At 32.3% G+C, this 25,800-nt stretch overlaps 2 protein-coding genes across 12 annotated transcripts in view; one reads left to right on the top strand and one right to left on the bottom strand.

The window, feature by feature from the left end:
• The window catches only part of LOC143255200 (atrial natriuretic peptide receptor 1-like), a 140,911-nt gene extending 139,466 nt beyond the window's left edge, over positions 1-1,445 (top strand). For all 8 annotated transcript variants that reach the window (XM_076510482.1, XM_076510483.1, XM_076510480.1 and 5 more), the window contains one exon: positions 737-1,445. In XM_076510482.1, the coding sequence (XP_076366597.1) occupies positions 737-868 (132 nt within the window). In that variant the 3' untranslated portion in view covers positions 869-1,445. The remainder of the gene's footprint in view (positions 1-736) is intronic.
• A 5,615-nt stretch (positions 1,446-7,060) lies between these two features.
• The window catches only part of LOC143255202 (atrial natriuretic peptide receptor 1-like), a 112,919-nt gene continuing 94,179 nt past the window's right edge, over positions 7,061-25,800 (bottom strand). For 3 of the 4 annotated variants that reach the window (XM_076510490.1, XM_076510489.1, XM_076510492.1), the window contains 4 exons: positions 19,247-19,421; positions 17,792-17,890; positions 15,153-15,244; positions 7,061-12,420 (listed from right to left, as the gene is read on the bottom strand). In XM_076510490.1, coding sequence (XP_076366605.1) covers positions 12,361-12,420; positions 15,153-15,244; positions 17,792-17,890; positions 19,247-19,421 — 426 coding nt within the window. In that variant the 3' untranslated portion in view covers positions 7,061-12,360. Of the gene's footprint in view, positions 12,421-15,121; positions 15,245-17,791; positions 17,891-19,246; positions 19,422-25,800 lie in introns of all 4 variants that reach the window. The other variant, XM_076510491.1, reaches the window with a different exon arrangement.

Here is a 25,800-nt window from a genome sequence, read left to right as displayed (position 1 = left end):
ACGTTTCATAAAAACAACTTTAGTATATATTTAGTATCTAAATAAGTCTTTTTATCTACCGAATTTTTATTTTATTTTTTGCTTCTAGATTTAAGTTAACGTACAACAGTGAGTTTGACAAACTCAATTCTGCAAAATGTGGCTCATGAGCTTACGACCTTTATGAATCATTATTAGTGAAGATTATAATGCCCAGTTAATACCACATGAACAAAGATCATTACATACAATAGTAATTACCTATTATCAGTGGTTGATGCTTGTAGAAAATGTTTTACAATACACAGTTTGAGTTCATAGATAAACAGATGAAATAAAGTTAAAACAGATGAAATTAAAACGTCAAGTTTTCAAACGACGTTACATTAAACTAAATGTTGAATTATTTATATCTGAAATGGTTGTTTTAGTTGTCCTTTCTCAGTCACTTAGTAACAAAGACAATGCAAAAAAACAGCATCGTTTTATCATTTCGTATCTATTTCGTGGTGTATTCCAAAAATAGTTTTTGTTTAGTTATTTAACAATTATGAATAGTTTTAGGTTTTTACAACTCAGCTTACAATGGAGAAAGAATTTAAATAATATTTTTAAAAATATATTTCTTTTTATTCTGACAATAAAAGCTTAATATATGAAAAATAAAAATTACTAATATAAGATATATTTTAAGATGAAGTTGTGAGAATCATCGTAATGAGTTTAAACACAAAACAAAATTGGAATTATCTTTCAGGGAAAAGGAAAGCTTATGACGTACTGGTTGTTAGAAGAGGTAAGCATGCCAGCTGTGTCCAATGTCAACAATGACCCACCTCTTGCTGCTTCCAAAGATATTAATATCTCAAAGACGGATATACAGTACTGATTCCGAAGAAAAGCATTGAAGTTAATCAGTTCTGTTTTTTCTCACATTACATTTCTTGATGAAAAGGAAATTGTATAACATAACAGTTTACGGACGAACTATGACTGAAAAAAAAGATAAAGACATAATAGCTTAAAGACAAAATACACAAAAATTAAATATATGGGATACTTGTTATATAATAATTATTATAAATAATATTTGAAAGGTACATATATTTAAATAATGCATTTATAAGTTATTAATAACTAGTCAATAAGCTTATGATACCGATTGAAATACTGAAAAACAAACTTCTTTGTATTAAACCAAGAAATCTTAAATCTCACTTTTTCCTTTTTTAATTTATCAGTAAGAAATTATTGAATTAGCAGAGGTTTTGTTCTTTTGAAAACATGACATGTATTTATTGTCCCTTCAAGATGTAATAAAACATATTCATTATTACTCTTTTGGAAACATGACATGTATTTATTGTCCCTTCAAGATGTAATAAAACATATTCATTATTACTCTTTTGGAAACATGACATGTATTTATTGTCCCTTCAAGATGTAATAAAACATATTCATTATTACTCTTTTGAAAACATGACATGTATTTATTGTCCCTTCAAGATGTAATAAAACATATTCATTATTATTTTTGCCCAAATCGTACGTTCTTGTCAATAATGTAGGTAAGCAGAAACTAATACGTCTCTTCATGAACCTTGAAAATAATATCGTCAGTAATTCTATACACAAGACTTATAAATAAAAAACACTTTCATCTGGTTTATTCTGAGTAATCTACTCATTTGTTTCTTTTGGAATTAAAGTTAAAGCTTTGGGGTAGGCCATGCTTTGGTGTGTTAAGTTTATTATCGTTGAGTATTCGAACAATAATATAATAATTTACTTGAGAAATAAGTTAAAAGAGAATCTAAATGCAAGTTTTCCCCCCTTATGTCTCAAACCTCGTTTGGTGTTGCCTGGCTATCACCTTAGTGATTTTTACTACTGTGGGGCTTTAAGTGAGTTATAGTCAGTTAATAATTAGTCATTTTTGTACTATGTCATGTGTTTTGTAATTTGGATAGTTGTTGTAAATTAATGTCTGTTATTCAGTTGACAAAAAGTATTAAACTAATTATACAGCCCTTTAAAATTATGAACAGAACACATTTTCATTTAGACCTTATTAAATCGTAAAGGTCTTCGAACTTTGGAATTCGATATGTTTCAGTCTTTGACTCACTTTCGTGTTTTAATTACTTTAGATCATTTAAATTTTAGGTTACAATTCCAATACCTGTAAACACAAGTAAACATATATTCACGTATGCTTTACATAATCAAGCCATTACAAAGAATACGAGGTTTGATATCACGTATCCAATTATTTTTTTACTTTCATATGTTTTATAACACGTTTTACCTTTTTTTCCAAATTATAAGATTTTTCAATTTTAATCTGAAATAAAATCATATATCATATTGCTATTTCATACATTCACTATAGAAACCTGCCACTAAAATTATTTGATTAGGAAACACAAATCTTTGAATTATTTAATTACTCTAAGGTTTGAAATATTTTGAAAAATATTCTACTTTTAGAAACACGTTTAAAACGCATAAAAAACATAAGAAAGTGCAATTACTAGTTAGCAACTAAACAGATACTAATTATCTAATTATTAGCTAATTTTTATCATTTGCTCGTGTTAGGCGAGATTCGTTCCTGGTTGTTCGCGATGAAAGTTATACTTTATCCGTTTTTTTCACTGGATTTGGGTTTTTCTCTTAGTCGATTCAAAGCAATCTTCACATGAAAATGTGATAGATAAAAATTCCTTAGCTCATAGAATGTGTTAGGAACTTCTTTGCATATATTAACTGTCCTCTCTACACGTAATGGTTACCAGTATTTATAACTTTAGTTATTTATATTTTTGTTTTTTGATGTTAATTTTAGTTTGCAAGAAAAATGATTTACTAGAAAAATCTTAAAGTATCACAGATATTTTTTGAAGTCTTACCATGCAAACCCTAGGGTACAGACCCAACGTGTTGGTGTTGAAGAGGTGTATTTGTGTTTTCTTACAGCAAAGCCACATCGGACCATCTACTGAGTCCACAGAGGGCAATCGAACACCTGATTTTAGTGTTGTAAATTCGTAGATATACCACTGTACCAGCAGGGAAGAGGTGAGAGAAAATTTGAGAAAAACAAACAAACTTAAATGCTGATCTTGAAGAAACTTATTTTACAACGTCCAAACTTTAATCAACTCCCTTTTTTGAAATGAGTACAAAAGCGGACGACTTCGAAAGCTCTCAGAAATAAAGTGTTTATAAAAGTAATTTATAAAATTATTCTCATGCAACTGAAAGCAAAATAAATTTTATTTATTTTAAAGGCTTCTTTTTATTAATATCGTATGATGAATTATGCTATCATATTTTACAGACTATTATAAAGAAACAATACCTTAGCGTTAGTAATACTTAACTGTTCGCAAGGGCTGAATAGAATGTACAAAAATACCCCTATATATAATGTTTCTATTCTTATGGAAATGTATATGAATGACCCTCCAGTGGCACTCCGTGGACTTACAACACTAGAAAACGGGTTTCATTTACTACCGTCTCCCGCTGGTACAGCGATAAGTCTACGGTTTTACAACGCTAAAACCAGGGGTTCTATTCCCCTCGGTAGACATAGCAGATAGCCTGATGTGACTTTGTTACACGAAAACACACATACACTCATTCAATTCCCCTGATGGGCAGAGCAGAGATAGTCTATTGCGTAGCTATGTGCTTTCTACAAACAAACAAATGTTTCCAAGCGAAGAAATAAGAAAATACTTTAAGAATGTATATATTATATCCTCATGAGAAACGGGCGCGAAAGCTCATAAAAATTGTTTATCGATTAATCGAATTAAAAACCTAGTGTTAAGTTTTTACGCAGATTTGTGCGTATTGGTTTGGTTTGAATTCCGCATCGGCGATAGCCGTCTCTAATTTGAGCTACTCTTTTATCAACGAATAGTGGGGTTAAACGTCACTATACAACGCCCCAGAGCTGAAAGGGCGAGCATATTTGGTGTGAAGGAGATTCGAACCTGCGACCATCGTATTACAAGTCGAGTGTCTTAACCATTTCGCTATGCCGGGCCTTTTACGTAAGTTCAACAAGTAACAAGATGCCTAGGATTCAATGTAGTTAATTCTGCTTATAAGTTTCAGTGGAACAGTTTAAACTATCCGTCTTTTTAATAATTTCAAGAAATATAAAAAACTAATACTGCTCATAGTTTTATTTTAAAAAAGTGGTCGTTTTGATAATAATATTTAATAAAATAGCTGAACTTAATTCAATACTTTAAAACTTGGGTATTTAATATTGTTCCCAGTGCAGGATTATGGAGATTATTGGTTTTGGTCACATAAACTGAATCATACTAATCATATCTTAAAGTAAATAAAATGTTTAGGTTTTTGAGAGGTAAAGATAAAAGTAAATTTGAATGAGTAGTTTAATTATAAATTTAAAACATAAACATAAGGTGAAAACAAACACTCAATATCTATAGAACATCTATGTTTGGAAATATTATCAAGTATTTAAAAATATAAATTCACTAACTTTTGACTGAGGTCTTGATTGACAAAAATAGCGAAGCAACAGAAACTTGTTTTATAATACAATGTTTTAATTGACATACGAAAGCTGTATTTATAATCATGTTTTAAATATAGCGATGATTCATTCGAGTGTAATACTTATTGTTTACTATTATTGGCTGTTTCACCCTGTATTTAAACTTTTTAAATGAACACCAAATTCTGTACAAAAAGTAACTTCAAGGGGCAATAATAACATCGTTTACACTAGAATTAAGATTTTTTAATTACTTTTAGTTAATAGTTCTCATAAAATATTTCTTCTGTATTTAATACATAGTTGGACATACTTGATTATATTGGGCAAGTATGTGGCAGTTGATGTTTAACTGTCCAAAATATATGTTTATTGGCAGAATTTGGACTGTATCCTATTACAATTAGTGTCTCAGATTAGGCGAATACGTATTCACGATTGAATTCTAGTTTGGGATTTGTATTTCACCAAATTAAAATCGTGTACATAGTTGAACAAATATTATTTAAAGACATACAGTAGCCTTGCAAATATAGTTTTATTGTATCAATTCTTTAATATTAAATTTCTGAATATTGTTCACTCATATATATAAAAAATAACACTATTATTTTAATGAAGGACACTGTTAACACATATTTTTTATCTTTATGTGAAGTAAATTTTTTAAACCAATATTGTTATATTATTTTTGAGGAGCAATGAAGTTACTATTAAAGTACTCTGTACTCGCTTTAAGCTCGTGTTTTATACAGACTTTTGTGGTACTATTTAATACCTGTTTTTTTTTCTATATTATCGTTTCATGACTAAAGATCTCTGATCTCTTTTTATTTGAAGTCCTTATTAACTATTTTGTCTCAGTTTATGCTATGAATTAGTGTATATATGTATATATAGTACATTTATGTTCTGTTTATAAATATTGTGTTCATCACTTGCGTATTTTATAATACCAAATCTGTTAGAAGCTTGACAAAAAAGCACTGATGCCCTGAATTTCATTCGCACTAGTCTGACTGGTTTTGGGGTCTGATAAATTTCAACGTTTATACCTATGCCACAAAGAAACCCTCGTTAAACATACAATTTTTTGTTTATTCATGAAATTACTCTTGAATATTAGAATTTCAATTTATTTGTGAGAATTACTTGTGCTTTTTGATTTCTTTTAGTGCTCAAAGTACATCAAAAATAAAATCATGTTTACTTCTGATTATTTCGTCTTCTCAATGCTTAGTATGTTGTTATTCAATGTATAGCATGCTATTATTCAATGTTTAGTATGTTATTATTCAATGTTTAAAATGTTATTATTAGTATGTTTAGTATGTTATTATTCAATGTTTAGTATGTTATTACTGAATGTTTAGTATGTTATTATTAATATGTTTAGTATGTTATTATTCAATGCTTAGTATGTTATTATTCAATGTTTAGTATGTTATTATTCAAGTTTTAGTATGCTATTATTCAATGTTTGGTATGTTATTATTCAAGTTTTAGTATGCTATTATTCAATGTTTGGTATGTTATTATCCAATGTTTAGTATGTTATTATTCAATGTTTAGTATGTTATTATTCAAGTTTTAGTATGCTATTATTCAATGTTTGGTATGTTATTATCCAATGTTTAGTATGTTATTATTCAATGTTTAGTGTGTTATTATTCAATGTTTAGTATGCTATTATTCAAGTTTTAGTATGCTATTATTCAATGTTTGGTATGTTATTATCCAATGTTTAGTATGTTATTATTCAATGTTTAGTGTGTTATTATTCAATGTTTAGTATGTTAATTTTCAATGTTTAGTATGTTATTATTCAAGTTTTAGTATGTTATTATTCAATGCTTAGTATGTTATTATTCAATGTTTAGTATGTTATTATTCAAGTTTTAGTATGTTATTATTCAATGTTTAGTATGTTATTATTCAATTTTTAGTGTGTTATTATTCAATGTTTAGTATGTTATTATTCAATTTTTACTATGTTATTATTCAATGTTTAGTGTGTCATTATTCAATGTTTAATATGTTATTATTCAATGCTTAGTATGTTATTATTCAATGTTTAGTATGTTATTATTCAATGCTTAGTATGTTATTATAAAATGTTTAGTATGTTATTATTCAATGTTCAGTATGTTATTATTCAATGTTTAGTATGTTATTATTAACGAAATAAGTGTATTCTTCTTATATTATTTATTTTACCTGTTACTTTTGTCTTAGAATTTTCGAATGTGAGTTATTTAAATGATTAGATATATTTCTGCAAATCTATGTTTTTGAATTTCACTTTAATTTGAAAGTTTTAATTTTTGGGAAATTATCTTTAATTCCACAACTTCCACAAATTATTTATTAATTGTTTTAATATCTTGAGTTTTATAATTTTAGATGATAAATTTAAGTTGTTTTTGTTTTCTTTTAACGTGGAAATGAATTTAGTATAAATATTTTACTTACAATGCTATATCCAATACAGTTATATGAAAGGTTAATAAAAATATAACAGCATCCCATATTAGCTGAGTTTTAAAAAGAAAATTGTTTATTAGAAATTAGATCATCATGCCATATATAATTGACAAGAACAATAAAATACACTACAAATAATTATTTCTAATAGTTCTTAACAATACATAGATACAATTGGCACTTTTGATAACAATATTTAAGCTCTTTCCTAGCACTGCTCGATCAAGCAATTACAATAAAATCCATTGTATTTAACTTTCTTTTACAAACATATTAATACATCAAATATTAACTTTGAACACCACAATATTTATGTTTTAATATATAAAGAAAGTTCCTTGGTAAGATCACACTAATCGAAAAATACATCTATTTTAAAACAATATATCTACGAGCAACTAATTACACATTGTACATATGAATATACCATACTTTACGCAAAATACCACATATGTATACACACACATATACATAATATGTAATGGATAATTTAGAAAATTTTTGCAAAGATATACAATTTAATCTTTATGAGCAACAGATAAACTATTCTTTTAACGCTGGTGATAGTTAAATATCAAATAATTGCTTTGAGAATCTAAAACAAAAAATGTACTTTTCATTAGTCCTAAAATTTTTGCTTTTTCTTTTTTATATTAAAATTTTGATCAGGCACAAATTCATGTTGTAGTAATCATGTAGCTTGATCTTCACGGTAATTACTGTGAATACAATAACAAGCATTTTACTGCCGGCTAATTCATATTACTATTCAATATATCATAACATTGTTTAAAGTAGTAAATTGTTATTGAGACTAAAGTTATTACATGATAATAAATGCTCCTTTTAGTATAAGAATAAAAATGGCGAATTCATTAATTATGAAATACTAATATATAAATGTATCTTATTTGGAATAATTTAGCAAGTAGTAATAAGATATTTTGGGTGGATAACGTACAGAAAATTTCGATAATTTGATGCATTGGGTAAGTATGTGACAGATGATGTTTAACTATTCAAAACATAGTTAGAATACCGTGTACAGTTATAGACTTCCTTCTTGAAGACGGACATTGAATTATTGGAGAAGATTCAAAGGAGAGCCTCTGAGAAGATACCTGAGATAGAAGGGTTGTCCCTCTAGGAGAGACTATAATCTCTAAACTTGTTTACTCTGCAGAAGAGAATGGTCAGAGGGAATTTGATTCTGGTGTTTAAGATTATTAAGGATATTGATAATATAGACCCATCAAACATTTTTGTGTGTGTGTGTTTAGCAGTGAAAACAATAGGGCAAGAGGGTATAAACTCAAATTTTGGTAGTGTAGGAGTCGCCTGCAATTTAGACAGTATTACTTTTCACACAGGGTGGTTGGCTTTTGTAACGGATGAGGAAGACAGAAAATTTTACTGAATTCAAGAAAAGATTGGATGAATACATGAGTAGTGAGAGATGTCTATAGTTGGGCGCTGGAAGGGACATCCTTGATGGGCTAAGAAACTCCTTTTTGACCCTTTAAAGTTTTATGAATTTATGAATGAGACTGTGGAAGAATATCTTATAATAACTTCGTGTAATGTATGTCTTACTGTCGCCATCTTAGTTTTATCTCCGCTTTAATTTCGCCCTGTATGATAAACACAGTAATATAAAGTCACTCTGTTAGTTGAAAACGTACTTTCTTCATTAATACAACAAAAATCACCTATGAACAATAATATATTTATAATATATTTTAAACACGAAATACAATCAAAAGAAATTACACTTAATACAGACAAGAATCGTATTTCATTCTTCTCATAATTTTGTTGTGGTTGTCGTTAAGAGATAGCAGAAAAAAGTTGAAACATTTTTAAATAACAAAATATTGATATTGTATTATATAAAACTTTATAGAAAGTTATATTTTAAATTTAGAAATACAGCTTAATACAATGTAATCACGATAAACATTAACTCTTGGGTAAGAAAAATGAATCTGTTTCCACACTGTTTATTTGGCAATGGTCACGAATGATACCGATCATTGTGTTCATACATATTTGTCCCCCACTCCAGTGGCACAGCGGTACGTAGGCGTACTTACAACGCTAGACTTCGGGTTTTGATACCCGTGGTTGGCAGAGTACGGATAGCTTATTGTGTAGCTTCACGCTTATTTGCAAACAAACAAATAAACAAAACACATACGTATAAAAGTCACAATGAAATAAATATGACATTTCTTTACATAATACTTAGCTTCACTTTACAATAAAATATTTTAGATAGTTTTACGTAGAATATTTAACTTTAAAGTAGATCTTAATACCATATCCGTATTTTTTAAGTAATAAATGAAAGTTAATTGTGTACGCAGGACGTCATATATCTTAGGAAAGAGTTTTTCACAACAAGCCTTATATATATATTTTTAATAACAAAAAGTAGAGTTCGTAAAGTGTTGTGAAAAACAAAGATTAAATGAGGTCTGTTGTCTTGGCATTTAAAACATCTATAATGTTGATTAATCCCTATTAGAATGGTATTAATACCTTGATACAACGATGAAAGCAATATTATCATAATGATACGTGAACAAAGATCGTAATTTTGTTTATGTGAAAAGAAGTAATATAATATAATTCCAGTAATTGTTATCCTTGTGATGTTTCGATTTGGTAAATATACTGGAATATAGGTAAACTAATATTCTTATTTATTTATACAAGTTCATATTGTCTCTGTTCAAGTCTGCGTCGCTCCAAAGGTATTTTATAAATACACGGGAAGGAAATAAGCGATTCTTTAAATGGAAATGAATGAACATTTTGGTGTTTCATTTTGTCTACAGATGCGTATACTGGGGTAGTGTGAATGTATCACAACAACATAATGATCTGACATGGGTTATGTCTGGCGTGGCCAGGTGGTTAGGACGCTCGATTCGCGATCTGAAAGTCCCCGTCACACTAGAAACGTGGTCTCTTTTTCAACCGTGAGGGCGTTAGATTGCTACAGTTAATCCCACTTTTTGTTGGTAAAAAGTAGCCCAAGAGTTGGCGGTGGGTGGTGATGAATAATTGCTTTCCCTTTAGCATTACACTACTAAATTATGGGCGGTTAGCGCAGACGACCCTTGTGTAGCTGTGGGCGAACGTCAGAAACAAACAGACAGAGGTTAACTTAAATGGCTATGGTTTAACAAATGCCCTCCCGCCACGGGCCAGGAGTAAGTTTACAGACTAACAACTCTAAAATCAATGGTTCGATTTCCCATAGATGACAAAATACAGCCAGTTCGTTTTATATCTTAACACTAAGAATGCAATAAACAACAACATTCTTGTACTTTGGTGATTCATCAATAAACTTGAGAGCCTGCAATGTTTCCCACACCCCAGTGCAGACAGTCCATTGTGCTGCTTCATTAGTTAGATGTAACTAAACACAATGAGCTATTTGTGCTATATCTACCACGGGTACTGAACCCAGTTTCTAGCGTTGTAAGTCCGCAGACATACCGCTGTGCCACTGTGGAGGTCATTATGCAGCTTTATGAAAAGCTGAAAAAACAGTAATTTAGTTTGTGGAAAGAATTATCGTATAAAAGGATATTGCAATTATCAGCATGACAATAAAAATACATTAAAACAGTTTATATCAAAAAGAAAATTTTTTCAAAAGGTTCTTTTTATTGTGGACATTTAATACAAGATAATATTAACATCATATCAACTGTATGAGAAGTAGTTAGATTTTTTATTTTATTTTTAAAGAGTTTTTCTTTCTTTTATTCTATGTTTTCTGCTTTCGGCTAATAAAATGATCTCTTAAAAAGTTTAATTTTATGATGACGACAACTCTGATCTAGCTTAATACATGTTGATTTAGCCATTAGTTTGCGGGTTAAATGATCTTTAAGATAAAATACATTGTTTAAAATATTAAACATTTATCGAGACCAGCAGACGTAGTAGTAGGTCAGCGGTTAGCTTACAAACTTAAACTCTAACACACGGGGTTCGTTTTCTAGGGTTGGACATAACTCAGATAGCTCATTATACAGCTATGCGCTAATAAAGCAACATATATATTCGCTAACGGAGCCGTATAAGGAGAATACGAAAAGTAGTTATGGCGGAAACGAGACACAGTCAGAATTGTTTTTTAAATATTTGCTGTCATATTTAATATCTCACCCCAAATGTGCATTATGAAGAAATTAAATTATGCATTTAACAATTAACTGTTTGCTGTCGAACATTCCAGGCGATGGTTCTGATCACCACCGAGAATTAATTAAAAAATCTTAACCCGTTAGGTCACTCTGTGGATCGGGTTTGTTATCTTGACCAATTTTGGTGATGGTCGGATCGAAACTATGGAAAGAGATAACGAACGGGTATATAGACAACTATAGTGGATTACAATAAGATTAAAACTTAGCTCGTATTTCTTTATCTTCCTTTCACTCAACGCAGGTAGCCCTCGTGTAGTTTTGCGCGAAATTCCAAAAAAAAGAATCCTTTCACTCAACGCAGGTAACCCTCCTTTCACTCCTGTTTTTCTTCTGATAATGAATCCAAGTAAAATTAGAGCTTGAATGAAATGTAACCTAACAAAACTTTTAATACAAAAAAAGATTCTAATAGATATTATAGTTGGAACTTACGACTTGCAAAATAAAGAAAGTTGTTAGAAGTGAGTAGCCATTTAATTTTATATGATGTCTGATGTTTATAATTTACTTCAGTTTTCCAGATAATTTTGTTTTGATAAAAATCAAAGATACATTTCTAACAGTTAAAACACCCAAATCAACGAAAGAACGCATTATAATATTTATAAAAACAGAAAAGCGTATTTAATTAGCTATACTCATTACCACAAGAAATTCAAATTTCGTTCTAACTAGGTACGTTGGTCTAATGGGAAGAATGTTAATGGTAACTTGTGCAGAACGTAGATGGTTCAAGTACAGAGATTTTATTTCATATAACTATATGAAAAGTATTTTACATAAAAAAAGAAATTTTTTTTTCAGTGACGTCATTTTCCCGAATAACCAATGGTCTATTTCTCAAAGTTTCACAATAAGTTACGTGATAATAAATTACTCTATAAATAATCAAGTTGGTTAGAATCAAGATACACATTTGATTCTGGCGTTACAGTAGTACAAACTAGACTAGACTATTTTAAATTATTTATTAGATTATTTTCAAATATTAAGTTTTTCACAACGAATATTTAAAAATGAAACAGCACTGTTTTCATCATTATTTCCCATTGGACGGAGGAGAAACACCAACGTTTTCTCATGTTATATCGATACTTTTAAACATAACGATTTTGTCTTGTGTCATTTTGTAGGAATGGCATTTTCTCCAAGTAGCCAGTAAGTTGTCATCTTCCCTTTTCCCTACGTAAAAAACAAAATAACACAAAAATTATTATAGACAGTTAAACGAACGATTGATTGATAAAATTCGGAGCATTAAAACCACTTTCAAAGTATTTTTCTCTTGGCGTAACCCGAAAAGAGTTCCCACTTTTATTACATACTGGATCGTCTATATTTTTATCGTGTTTGTTCAGCTTCATATGAATGTAAATTTACTCTATGCAAACTTAAACAAAATACTACACAAAACTACACAAGTGCAAGTACTGCTATTTTGTGATATTATAATTACTAGGAAGAATATTACAAGAAACAAAATGTGTTGTTTGCTGCTTTGAGTTTGGACAATTTTGCTAGGGTTAAGGATACGTTGCTACAGACTGTCCAAACTTTATGTGAAAATTATTCGATCCAAAATGGCGTCACAAAAAAGTTACAAAATGAAGAAGCATTAGAGTTGTATTGTAGCAGCTGAAATACTTAGCAGTCAACAGGTTAAACCATAAACTAGTCAAATGATCCTTTAAACATATAATTTGTAAAACTTGCCCATGACTTTTTATGGTCTACTTGACAATTAATTGAGCCATTGACCCGTCAGCTAATACTTTTCACACAATTTTTTTTAAAACTTGTGAATTGCATAATATTTTATTTTGGAATTATTTGAAACTCTCCTTTCAGTTACTAACACTTATTCAAAAATCTAATTCAATCTACAATTTTTAGCTATTAATTGATATTTGGCGTATCTTCACAGTGTTGTTTGACTTATTTTAAAACTAGTTATCAGATATGTTTCGACAATTCGTTAACTCAGTGCAATGAGGTTATTATGTTGTTTTTTTCAGTTCTGAGCGATACCTTCCTATTTCAATATTTTTTTCAAGCAAACTTTCATCGCCTTAAAAATCATTAGTTAACCACTTTATTAACATAGGAACAAAAATGTCTTATAATTATTTTTAAAACTTCCCACGGTCTTGTTTTCACAAACATTCTGTATTGCTTATTATCAAGTGTAGTTTAGTAGAATAAATATTTTCATGTAACTGGTTTCGTAAACCACCAATAGAATTAAAAGGAAATGTGCACAAAACAATAATAACAATAATAACGGAATAACTGTTAAGAGAGTGATGCTATTCCAGTCAGTCTTCTCCTAGTGTCAAGTTTTCGAATTTTTAGTATCTTACACCGGAATATTTTAATATAAATATATACATAGTATATTAACAACAAAAAATGGCCGTCACAAACAATATAATGTCTGGAAGACCCCTCTCTATCTTTGCTAGTGATGAGTTTATAGTGTCTGCATCAGCCGTCTGGGGGCCTGGTGATTAAAACACTGTGGATCACGGTTAATTTTAAATTTTAATTTAAATGATTAAATTTTATCATTTAACAAATTCAGTTTTTCTAGACGTGAGGTCGTTATAGTGTAACGGCCAACCCCACTATTTGTTGTTAGATAATAGCTTAAGAACTGCCGTGTTTAGTGCTGACTGGCTGCCTTCCCTCTAATTTATCATGTTCTCTGATGGGGCAGCAGTAAACCATGAAAAGAATAAAATGGTTTGTAAGTGAAAAGTGTGGAACTTGTGGGAAATGTCTTCCATGTCAGTATGAATAATCCAGAGGTTACAAGGTCACGAAAAGCAGGTGAGAATCAGCCGCAGAGCAAATTTAAAAAAAAATAAGATTTTTTACACTCTTCCATTGAAGAGTGTTAGAGATGAAATGTCAAGAAATACTTCTGATAATCCCTTAGATTTCGTGACACCGAAGAAACGACATAGATAATTCAAGAACTCAAGTATGAAAACAGGTGTTCAAGGTGTTGATGTAGCACCCAAACAGGGCGCAGGAACGATGTCCATTTAATAAGGTACACTTTGGATTCGAATCTACAGCGACTTTAAACTCAGCAAATGAAGAAGCTCTATTGTCACAGAAGGCACCAAGTTTCAGTTTTCTTGACAAGAATTATCGTTTGTTTACATTCTGTATGATTGTGTTAAGGATTCTATGTACTATGTTACTTTCAGGAAACCCAGATGCTCTTATAAACGTGATTGGAAACATTTGTAAGAAACCTGATGATAAAAACTATTCTCATCTGCCAACAATGAGCAACAAACTCTGCCAGAGAAATTTATTCATAGAAAAGTTGTACTTGCACGACTGTGTTAGTCGACGACGTTCAAAGAAGTGAAAGATATTGAAAACTGGACAACTAGTTTTTGGAACAGCTAGATGGTACTTTCATCGGCTAGTGCATACAGTACGATCTGTCCAGTACTATTGTGAGTGAGCTGCATTGAAAGAAATGATAAAGGTGATGAGGATCATACCATTGGTGCCAAGATGAAGACCTTCATATTTATTTTGAAAACAAAGAACAACGACACGAACAAATAGTCAAGAAAAAACAAACTTTGTTTAATCTTAGCCAAGATGCCGAGAGAATAACTCAACAACACAATACCACACGTACGTCTTCTAAGTTTACTACTGTGTAATATGGTAGCCAAAAACGATAGCATTACTAAATCTGATATTTTTTTCGTAAAACTGTGTGTGGAATTTTAATTCAACCTGAAAACGCTAAAAATAAGGTTTGAGCTCAAAATTGAAATTTTTGTACGTGTTAATGTTTGCCATACAGCTTAAATACTGGGTGCCTGGAAGTAGTGTTAAAATATTTCAAACGAACCTACAATGTTGATTATTCAGTATGCTCTTACCTTCATTTCTATTTCTCCTCGTAGCTCCACTCGGAAGTTTCCATATAGGTCTAGAACCTCTTTTGTCTTTGAGCTCAAGTGGATCTTTAAAGCTGTAAGATTGATCTTTATTATTAATTAAGTTTTTCTTCCAGTTCAGGTCTTTAAGAAAAATGATTCCTTAAGCAATGTGTTACGATACGAAGAAAATACACCATTAATTTAATATTAAAGTCAATAAGAAAAGATATATTTAAAAACAAATAGATGATTTGTTTTGAATTTCGTTCAAAGCTTTCTCTGCGCTATCTGTCCCTAATTTACCAGTGTAAGATTAGAAGAAAGGCAGGTAGTCATCATCACCCACCGCCAACTCTTGGGATACTTTTTTTACCAATGAATAGTGGGATTGACCGTCATTTTATAACGCCCTTACACCAAGCATGGTGCAAGGGGGATTTGAACCCGCGACCCTCGGATTACAAGCCCGGTGTCTTAACCACTTAGTCATGCCGGGCCGAAAAACAGATGAACTTGATACAGACATGCATGTATGTAAATATATAAATCAGGAAATTTTAATAAACACTATATCACTTCTTTGTCAGAATGTTTATGCAAACTGTTTAAAACTTCAAGTACCTTTTCCCGGTTTTGTGTTGCTTCACAATTTTTTAAAAAGGTGGAGCAAAAAATATATTTGGGAAACGAACTACACACACACACGTCATGTAGGGAAGTTGGTTTATTTAGTCGGCTCAGACTTATTACTCTAAACATGTTCCAAGTCAGGTCTGTTAAATCCTATTATTCTAAACCGTTTCTAACTCAGGTCTTTTAAACCCTATTACTTTAAACATGTTTCCAATCAGGTCTGTTAAACCGTATTACTCTAAACACGTTTAAAGTTAGGTCTGTTAAACTCCATCACTTGAAAGTGGTTTTGCAAGTCAGGTTTAAGTCCCATCACTCTAAACTGATTTCATGTCAGGTGTGTTAAACCCCATTACTATAAACTGGTTCCAAGTTCGGTCTCTAAACACCATTGCTCCAAACTGTTTCCAAGTGAGGACTGTTAAACCCTATTATTTAAACTGGTTTCAAGTTACGTCTGTAAACACCATTGCTTCAAACTGTTTCCAAGTCAGGTCTGTGAACATCATTGCTCCAAAATGTTTCTAAGTCAGGTCTGTTAAACCCTATTACTCTAAACTAGTTTCAAGTCAGGTCTGTTAAACCCTATTACTCTAAACTAGTTTCAAGTCAGGTCTGTAAGCCTCATTATCCTAAACTGGTTCCAAATCAGGTCTATTAATACAAAACTCAGTATAATTTATATATGAATTATAGTACTTAATACACTAGCTAGAAAAACTACAATATATGGAATATTAGTTTACTGCAAATTAACATTTTTACGAAAGGTTTCATACATGATATATGACAGTTTTCATGTACAAACTCATATGAAGAAACGAAGAAATGACGGTGTAAAATATAGCAATATTCCATCATTATATAAAAATTCCGTTAACATACAATCAATTAACGATTACTTTTCAATGTTAAAAACTGTACTTTAAAGAACGATTAAAAACCATTGAAACCACACAAAAACTTATTCATTGTTACTGAAATTATCCGTGTTCTATAATACATATAATTATTTTTAATTTCTCTATTTCTCCTAAAGAAGGAAAGTCTACCTTTCGAAAGGTATATGGTTTTTATTTATTTCTGTCAAGACTTCTTGAACCTACGTGTTTGTCTGACGTCATAATTATTTTTTAAACACTGTCATTTCCATTAAAACCAGTGGCAAAGCACTAAAATATAATAATTTGATAGAAAAAAATAACAGTGAGATATGGTACTTAAACTTTTATTTATACATATAGTACAATTTTTCCCTATTAAAGGCATATCTCCAATATGGAACTTTTTTTTTTTAGCTTGTGTATTATCACGGTCAACTACACAGTTCATTGGCAAAAGAGCAGCTCAAGAGTTAACGGTGAATGTTGCTAACTAGCTGCCTTGTCTTTGGTATGTCACTTCTTAATCACAGAGGGCAAGCGCAGATAGTCCTCGAGTATCTTCAAGCAAAATGCAAAACAAACCAAGCTTTACTAAAAGTTAGGTCTCTGAACCTGACCATACAGTTGTCCTGGTCGAAATTTATATATATAATTTATTTTATGTTGATAAACGATTTAAAATTTTTTCTATGTATTGAAAAAAATTGATACGTATAATAAAAAACATTACTATATGTGATTAACAATTATTTTAAAAAAATATTTCTTCGTAGACTGACTGTGAAAAAGTCACCGACAGAGACAACGGTAAGTCTACGGACTTAGAATGCTTTCAGCGTTGCAAACCCGTGGAAGCAGCATTTAGCCCGATGTGGCTTTACTGTAAAACAACCACACAAACATATATAAAGAATGTAGAAAAGCACTAGAAATACATGCGTAAAATATATTTGAGGATTAAATATTAATTTAAAAGTGGAATACCACTGAAAAACAATTGAAATATATGACGAAACACTTATGTGAAAAAACCGTTAATTCATTTGTACTTCCTTGTAGAATAGGCCCGGCATGGCCATGTGAGTTAAGGCGTTCGACTCGCAATATCAATGAAATACTTACGTTCTCCATTAGACTCCATCCGAGATGAGGTGTTTACAGTATCACCAAACAAACAGTATCTGGGCATCTTCAATCCCACAACACCTGCTGCACACGGACCTGAAGAGCGTTTACGAAAGATGTTAATGATATCTTATAATGTTCTGCCAGTTGATGTAATTAGAGAACATTCTTTAAATAAGCAAATTCAGTCTCATTTTTGCGATAAAATAATTAGATTAAATCGGACAACAGGGCTTGTTTGTTTGTTTGTTTGTTTTGGAAGTTCGCCTAAAGCTAAACGAAGGCTATGTGCGCTAGCAGTCTCTAATTTATCAGTGTAAGACTACAGGGAAGGCAGCTAGTCATCACCACCCACCGCCAACTCTTGGACTACTTTTTTACCAACGAATAATGGGGCTGATCGTAACAATATAACGCCCCCACGGCTGAAAAAGTGAGTATGTTTGGTGCTACGGGGTCAACAAGGATGTCGCTACATTACTTAACATATTTGTAATGCAAGGCATAGATTTTCATGTTGCTAGTTTCCTCTTCATTACGGTTGTAGCTTTTGATCATTGTTTTCTGATAGAAAATCCTCTCTATCACATGACAGAGACCAATAGAACAATTTTTTCCTCAAAAGGGAAAATTCTGGCTTACTTACTTATCAGATTAAAAATATCATTTCAGGGTCGTCCTCTGATCTAGACATCCTGGGATATATGTGTTTAGTGGAGCGATTCAAAACTCTTTCAGTAAAGTTTTGGATTGTGACTTACTTCTCATACGTAATACGTTATTGCCAGGTGCACAGCGATACGTCTTCGGACTTACAACCCCAGAAACATAGAAACTGTTATAAAACTTTGTAATTAAACAAACTAAGTAAGTTTATTTTATTATTTTTGGCTGATATTTTTGGTTGGATATAATATAATATAATATATAGTTTGATATATTGTATAAATGTTTCCATTTAAAACTGGCCTGGTATGGACATTTTGTTAAGGCAATCCCCTCGCAGTCCGAGGGTCGTGGGTTTAAACCTCCTTCACACCAAACATGCTCGACCTTTAAGCCATAATGTAACGATCAATTCCACTATTCGTTGGTAGAAGAGTAGCCCAAGAGTTGGCGGTGGATGGTGATGACTAGCTGCCTTCCCTCTAGTCTTACACTGCTAAATTAGGGACGGCTAGTGTAGATAGCCCTTGTGTAGCTCTGCACGAAAATCAAACCAAACCAAACGGAAAAAACAATGAAAGTTAACATAAAATGCCCTTTGCAGCGCTTTTACTTCTGAATTTTTTTACATTAATCTTATATTTCATCATTCAAAATATAATCTATAATATAAATTATAAGCTTGAACGTTTTCACGATATGTATAAGAATCTGCTTTAATCTGCAATTAAAACAAAAGAAGAAAATTCAAGATATAAATAGATTCAGCAGCATGCTCTCACAGACCTGTATGGATCCCAATACGTAAGAGAAGCTGTTCTCTGGGTCTATGACAAATTTGGAAAGATTTCACTGTTTTTAATAATTCAAGTGACATTCGGGCAATTTCTTGTGCGTGTTGATTTCCGTTTCGTACAGGAAGTCCTGAGACAACCATGTAAGCATCGCCGATTGTTTCAACCTAAAAACAAAACAAAACTGATGAGCAAAGAAAACATCTATAAATTCAAAAACATTGTTGGTGTTTTACCTGGTGTACAGATCCACAATAACCTGCCACTGCTAGTACAGCGGTAAGTTTACGGATTTACAAATCTAAAATTAGGGGTTCAATTTCCCTTGGTGGACTCTGCGAATAGACCGACGTGACTTTGCTATAAGAAAATACAAACACAATAAACTCTTTACGCTCCGTTCCCCGCTGGGGAACATTTAGAAAAAGATGTTTCTTTGTTTGTTTTGAATTTCACGCAAAGCTACACGAGGGCTATCTGCTCTAGCCGTCTCTAATTTAGCAGAGCAAGATCAGAGGAAAGACAGCTTGGAACCCACAGATTGGAACCCGCGACCCTCGGATTATGAGTCCAACGCCTTAACCACCTGGCCATGCCAAGCCTGTTGTAGATGATCGACTAGCTATTTTTGTAAGCAATTATGCTGAATGTTTTAAAACTGTTAATAAGTTAAATTAAATAACGACTTAGACTTCTAAGCATTCACGGTAAAAATATGTTGAGTATTCTTACATTTAGCTTTTTTTGTCTTTTCAATTTCGCGTAAAGCCACACGAGGGCTATCTGCACTAGCCGTCCTTAATTTAGCAGTGTAACGCTAGAGAGGAGGCAGCTAGTCATCACCACCACCGTCAACTCTTGGGCTACTCTTTTACCAACGAATAGTGGGATTGACCGTCACATTATAACTCCTCTACGGCTGAAAGGACAAGCATGTTTGGTGCGACCGGGATTCGAACTCAGCTTACGAGTTTTACGCCTTAGCCCAACTAGCTGGCTATACCGAGCCGCACAAAAAAGATAGTTAAAATGTTAAAGATACCTGTTGAACGAAAAGTTTCTTGTTTCAAATTACTAGAGTTTAACTGTTGTTATTTGTAGAATGTTAGAGAAGCGATTTTTAACATATTTTTAAGCAATCACAAAAGAAAACAACCACATTTTTTTCTGACCTGACGGCCTACTGTACAGTATAATTTACATAATACGTAGGCTGAGATTAAATGTTGTACACATTTCAATTTTGAGCAAGGTACAATTTGGAAATATGTAAGCTTATTTTGCTATTGTTACACCTACCGGATATATGACGTTTTTATACACTATCAAAACAAGTTAGACAAGTGTTAGTAAACTGCACATTATTTACAAAGTTGAATTAAACTTAACACCAGGGTTCGTTCCATATTGTGTTTGTATAACACAACAACGAATATTCCAAAAACATGTAGAAAATGTCCATCGTTCTTTATGTTTAGAATAAAAAGTCCAGATACACACGCGGTATTATTCACGCAATACCTAGATCTTTGACACATTAAAACTCGTGACTTCGGAGTTATTAATACCTTTGTTACAATCGACGCATGCATAACTCATTTTATAGCACCGTAACTAAGTTTGGAATTTTGTTCCACCAAACGGAAAGGGATTCCTATTCTAAGTTCCAAAGGTTAACGAGTTTCAACTTTCTGTGAAATATAAAAATTAAACACGGCAGTAAAAGTATCTAATAATATTAACACTTTAGTAATCAAATCAAAATAGAATAATATTCCATCTCATGACAGCCCTGACGTAAACCTTAGTGTGTTGAATATTTTTTAATATAACATTATGTATTTTTTATATAGTATCTGTGTTAGAAATTTAAAATCTACATGTATAATTTGAGATTATAAAAACGAGGTCTGTTTGCGCGTAACTTACACAAAATTATAATATTAGAAAATTTAAATTTATTATCCAGCACTGAGCAATTCAAGTGCAATGACAAATATATGTTATAAATTTATACCAAGACACAAATAAATAAAATGATAATGTATATAAAAGACAGAGTGTTTTTAAATACGTTACTTCATATCGTTTTGTATGATTTGTATTTTTAAAGAAGCGTTTGTTTGTTTGTTTTGGAATTTCGCACAAAGCTACTCGAGGGCTATCTGTGCTAGCCGTCCCTAATTTTGCAGTGTAAGCCTAGAGAGAAAGCAGCTAGTCATCACCATCCACCGCCAACTCTTGGGCTACTCTTTTATCAACGAATAGTGGGATTGACTGTAACATTATACGCCCCCACGGCTGGGAGGGTGAGCATGTTTAGCGCGACGCGGGCGCGAACCCGCGACCCTCGGATTACGAGTCGCACGCCTTACGCGCTTGGCCATGCCAGGCATCCCTTGAAAAAGCGACTTCACACCATTTTGCTGAGATTCGTATTTTCAAATACATAACTACACTATTTTAGTATGATTCGTATTTTTAAATACGTGACTTCAGATCATTTTGGTATGGTTTGTATTTTTAGAGATGCGTCTTCACGCCATTTTGGTATGATTCAGGTATTAAATACATGACGTCACACCACTTTGCTATGATACGTGTTTTTGACATAAAACAATCTAAATATTTTTATACCAACTGTATTAAAAATACTGTTTTTTGTTACATTTTTTTAACATTAATTATACAACAAATTTAACCAGTTTATCTTTGTCACAAAAAATGAAATTACTAACTAACTCATAATTTTGCTCCGTTTTCGTTTTTTACATTTTTAATCATACTAAAATATATTAAACCTTTCCACTTAAAGAAGTCTGTTTATAAACAGTTAACGTTTAGCTTGTCTTTCATTCTCTAATGATATTGAAAATATTTCGATCTAATAATAAAATTATTATAGTTACACTTCTAACAAAATAGATTAAAATATTTCAACATTATTGGAATTTTTTTCATTATTTTTCACACAATCTCACAATAATATCGTTTTCTCAACAATGGGATGAAATTAATTATCTTAAGGCCAATGAACATAAAGATAAAATATGCATTTTGCGTTGTTAGACTCAACCACTTATTTGAGTAGAGCTTCGAAAAATGAAAATAAGAAAAGGGAAAATAAAAATAAAAAAACGTCTTTAGCATTTAATAGGAAAAATGTGAAATTAGCCTAAATACTAGTTGGTCAAAAGTTTAAGATTATACTGAAACGAAACGTTAATCGGTAAACATGTAACGAAATTTAGTCATTTGTGCTCAAGCATTAGTTTCAACATCTCCCACCGACATGTCCTGTGTTACATTGAGTAAAAGCATGGCAAAGGCTAAAAAGTTGACAGAGTTTAAACGTGGTAGAACTGTCGAGCTGCAAAAGCAAGGTCTCTCTCAATGTGCCAAACGCTGGTGAGATTGGGTGTAGATAAACTGCTGTTGCAAATTTCTTAAAAGACCCTGAAGGATACGGAACGAGAATTTCAAGTTGTGGGCCCAAGAAAATTTCGCCGGCGTTGAGCAGAACGATTCGACGAGTTGTCCGATGAGACACCAACCGAACTTCGATCTAGATAAAGGCTCTTACGGATATTCCAACGGACACATTCTCTACATGACACCATGGAGGAGGTTCCATCATGATCTGGGGTGCTTTCTCCTTCCATGGAACAATGGAGCTTTAATTTATACAGGGGTGTTAAACAGCAGCTGGCTACATCGGCATGTTGGAGAGAGCATTCTTATTGACTGAAGGCCCTCGCTTGTGTGGAAATAACTGGATCTTTCAGCAGGACAACGCTGCAGTCTACAATGCCCGCAGGACAAAGGACTTTTCATGACGAATAACGTGATTCTTTTGAACCATCCAGCGTGTTCGCCCGAACTGAACCCCATTGAAAATGTTTGGGAGTGGATGGCAAGGAAAGTCTATAGAAATGGACGTCAATTCCAAACAGTGCATGGTCTTTATGAAGCTATCTTCAACACATAAAATAACATTCCAGCCAGCCTTCTGCAAACGCTGATATCGACCACGCCGAAGCAAGCGTTTGCAGTTATTCGCAATGACGGCCGTGCAACTCACTACTGAGACCTTTTGTTGAGCATTTCCTACCCTATTCAAGACTTCTTTTTGGTATGGTCTTAAACTTTTGACCAGCTAGTATTTAGGCTAACTTCATGTTGTTTACATTTATCCTATTAAATTCTATAAAGTTCAAGCGTACAATTTTACAGAAAAAATTATATATGTATATAATTAATTCAGTCATAAAAGGTTGAAGAGTAACTCGTTTTATTTCTTTGTCATTTGCTAACGAAAACTTATATTGTTTTACAGCTTCTAATATTAACTCGTCTATAAACATATTTTTTTCTACCAGAATAACATTTTTATATTTGAAAGCTTACATTGTTCGATTTTTTTTCCACGAGTCTGTGATATTTTCTCATATCAATAACTGTGTGAAAACGACACACAAAAGAACCCCTTACCACACAATATTTACCTTTCGTCTAAGTATTGTTACATTTAGGAACACAGCCTCATGTGATTTCTTATTTCCTGTAATCAATGATACGTTAGAAAAAAGAAACCAAAACTTTAACCAGCAGGGTGGATGTTATTGTTTTATATGCGTAAAACAACTAGCTTAGTTTCGTTGCTTTTACGTTCGCCCACACTTAAAAAAAATACCTGTACTGAAACTACAGTAAAGAAATTCGATCATTAAGCTCTGGAATTCGTACGTCTAACCTCCTTCCTCTCCAGCTTAGCAGTATGCTTGAGGTCTTACGATGATAAATTTCGGAGTTTGACCCTTGTGATGGACACAGCGCAGATAAGTAATTCTGTAGTTTTCACTCAAATAAAAATTCAAACAAATAGTTACAAATTACTATAGATGTAAAACTCTTTTCGACCAAACTCACTTTTAGCAGCAGATATTGTCCCTTTCAACTGAGTCGGCCTTACCTATTGGGTCAGTGTGCCGGACTGTAAACCTGAGGGTCCATAATTCGTGTGCCGTTTCCGGCTTGTGCTATTTAAAAAAAAGTAATCTTTATAAGTATGCACACTATTTTCAAATGGGCTACGTGTTTAGGCTTAGACACTTGATTTATGTTTCGTCAACACTTTTTGTTATCGTAGATCCAACATTCAAACCGTGAGTGGACATATTAATGTGAGAACGGGCCAGTGTGGTCTAGTGGTTTAGCCTGAAAAGTTGAAGATCCGAGTGTCTAAAGCTTTATGCCTCTAAATACCCTTCACATTTGGAGCAATTATAAAAATAATTAATATCGGTATTCCGTTTAGAGCGACTGTGTAGATGGCGGTTCCACAGTATATCAGATCAACTGTCGCATACTTCAAATAGGTAGAGAATGAAACGAGTATTCATACTGTTCTATATGAAAGCATACATGTAAATTAGTTCAATCACAAAACATATGGATTTCTTTGCGATCAGACTTTTAATATGGGTGCTAAGAAAACATCATTCTAGATGACTTATGGAAAAAAGAATGGTGAAGACGACTGCTTGAACATGACAACCTTACCACAGGGAATTTGGCAATGAAAACTACGAGGCATTAGTGTAGCCAGAACGAGCATCAGTGGCTGTGGTCACATGCACTGTGATATGACTCCAAAAAAGACCCGACATAACCAAGCGTGTTAAGGCGTTCGACTCGTAAGCTGAGGGTCGCGGGTTCGAATCCCAGTCGCACCAAACATGCTCACCCTTTCAGCCTTGAGGACGTTATAATTTGACGGTCAATCCAATTATTCGTTAGTAAAAGAGTAGCCCAAGAGTTGGCGGTGGGTGGTGATGACTAGCTACCTTTTCTCTAGTCTTACACTGTTAAATTAGGAATGACTAGCGTAAATAAGCATCGTATAGCTTTGCGCGAAATTCCAAAAACAAACAGACTAAAAAAATGATTTTAACATAACGCACTAAACCTCTGTATGAATGAAAACCGAAGTACTGGTGTTGAAAATCATGCATTAGTTAATAAATTATTACTTTAAATCCTGCTTTTCATTGTATATTCGATATTTCTTGACATTTTTCTTTTGTGCAAGCGTCATGTTGTTGTCGTTGTTATTTACTGTTTTGTAATTTTCACAAGTACTTACTGAGTATTTGGTAGTATTTAGTAGAGAACGTTTTCAGTTTTGACACAAGAGAAAATATGTTTCAATACACTGTGATATCAGACATAACGCATAGATCCACTATAACGAAAGAACAAGTTCCAGTGCTTCCACGTGTCCTCTTGAACCACACGTTTTAACGCGTGAATAGATTATACCTCTAACCCAGTTTTGAAATATCTTCGAATGGAATTTTCAGGAACCCTTAAAACGTCTAAGACATCATATCTGTATGACCTATCATGTGGAAGACAAGTAAACGTACCGCGAAAATGGTGCTCTTAGCACAAACACTAATTAACACTCCTATCTTCGGCTTTCTCCTGTCGTAAAAGTATTTTCCCCAAAATACTTGTGGGTTTGCAACAGTAATTAAAGGATTT

Source organism: Tachypleus tridentatus, chromosome 7, assembly GCF_004210375.1.
Source record: "Tachypleus tridentatus isolate NWPU-2018 chromosome 7, ASM421037v1, whole genome shotgun sequence".
NCBI classification, from domain to species: Eukaryota; Metazoa; Arthropoda; class Merostomata; order Xiphosura; family Limulidae; genus Tachypleus; species Tachypleus tridentatus.
Note: the sequence above shows the minus strand (reverse complement) of the source record. Positions and strands in the feature narration are given on the sequence as shown.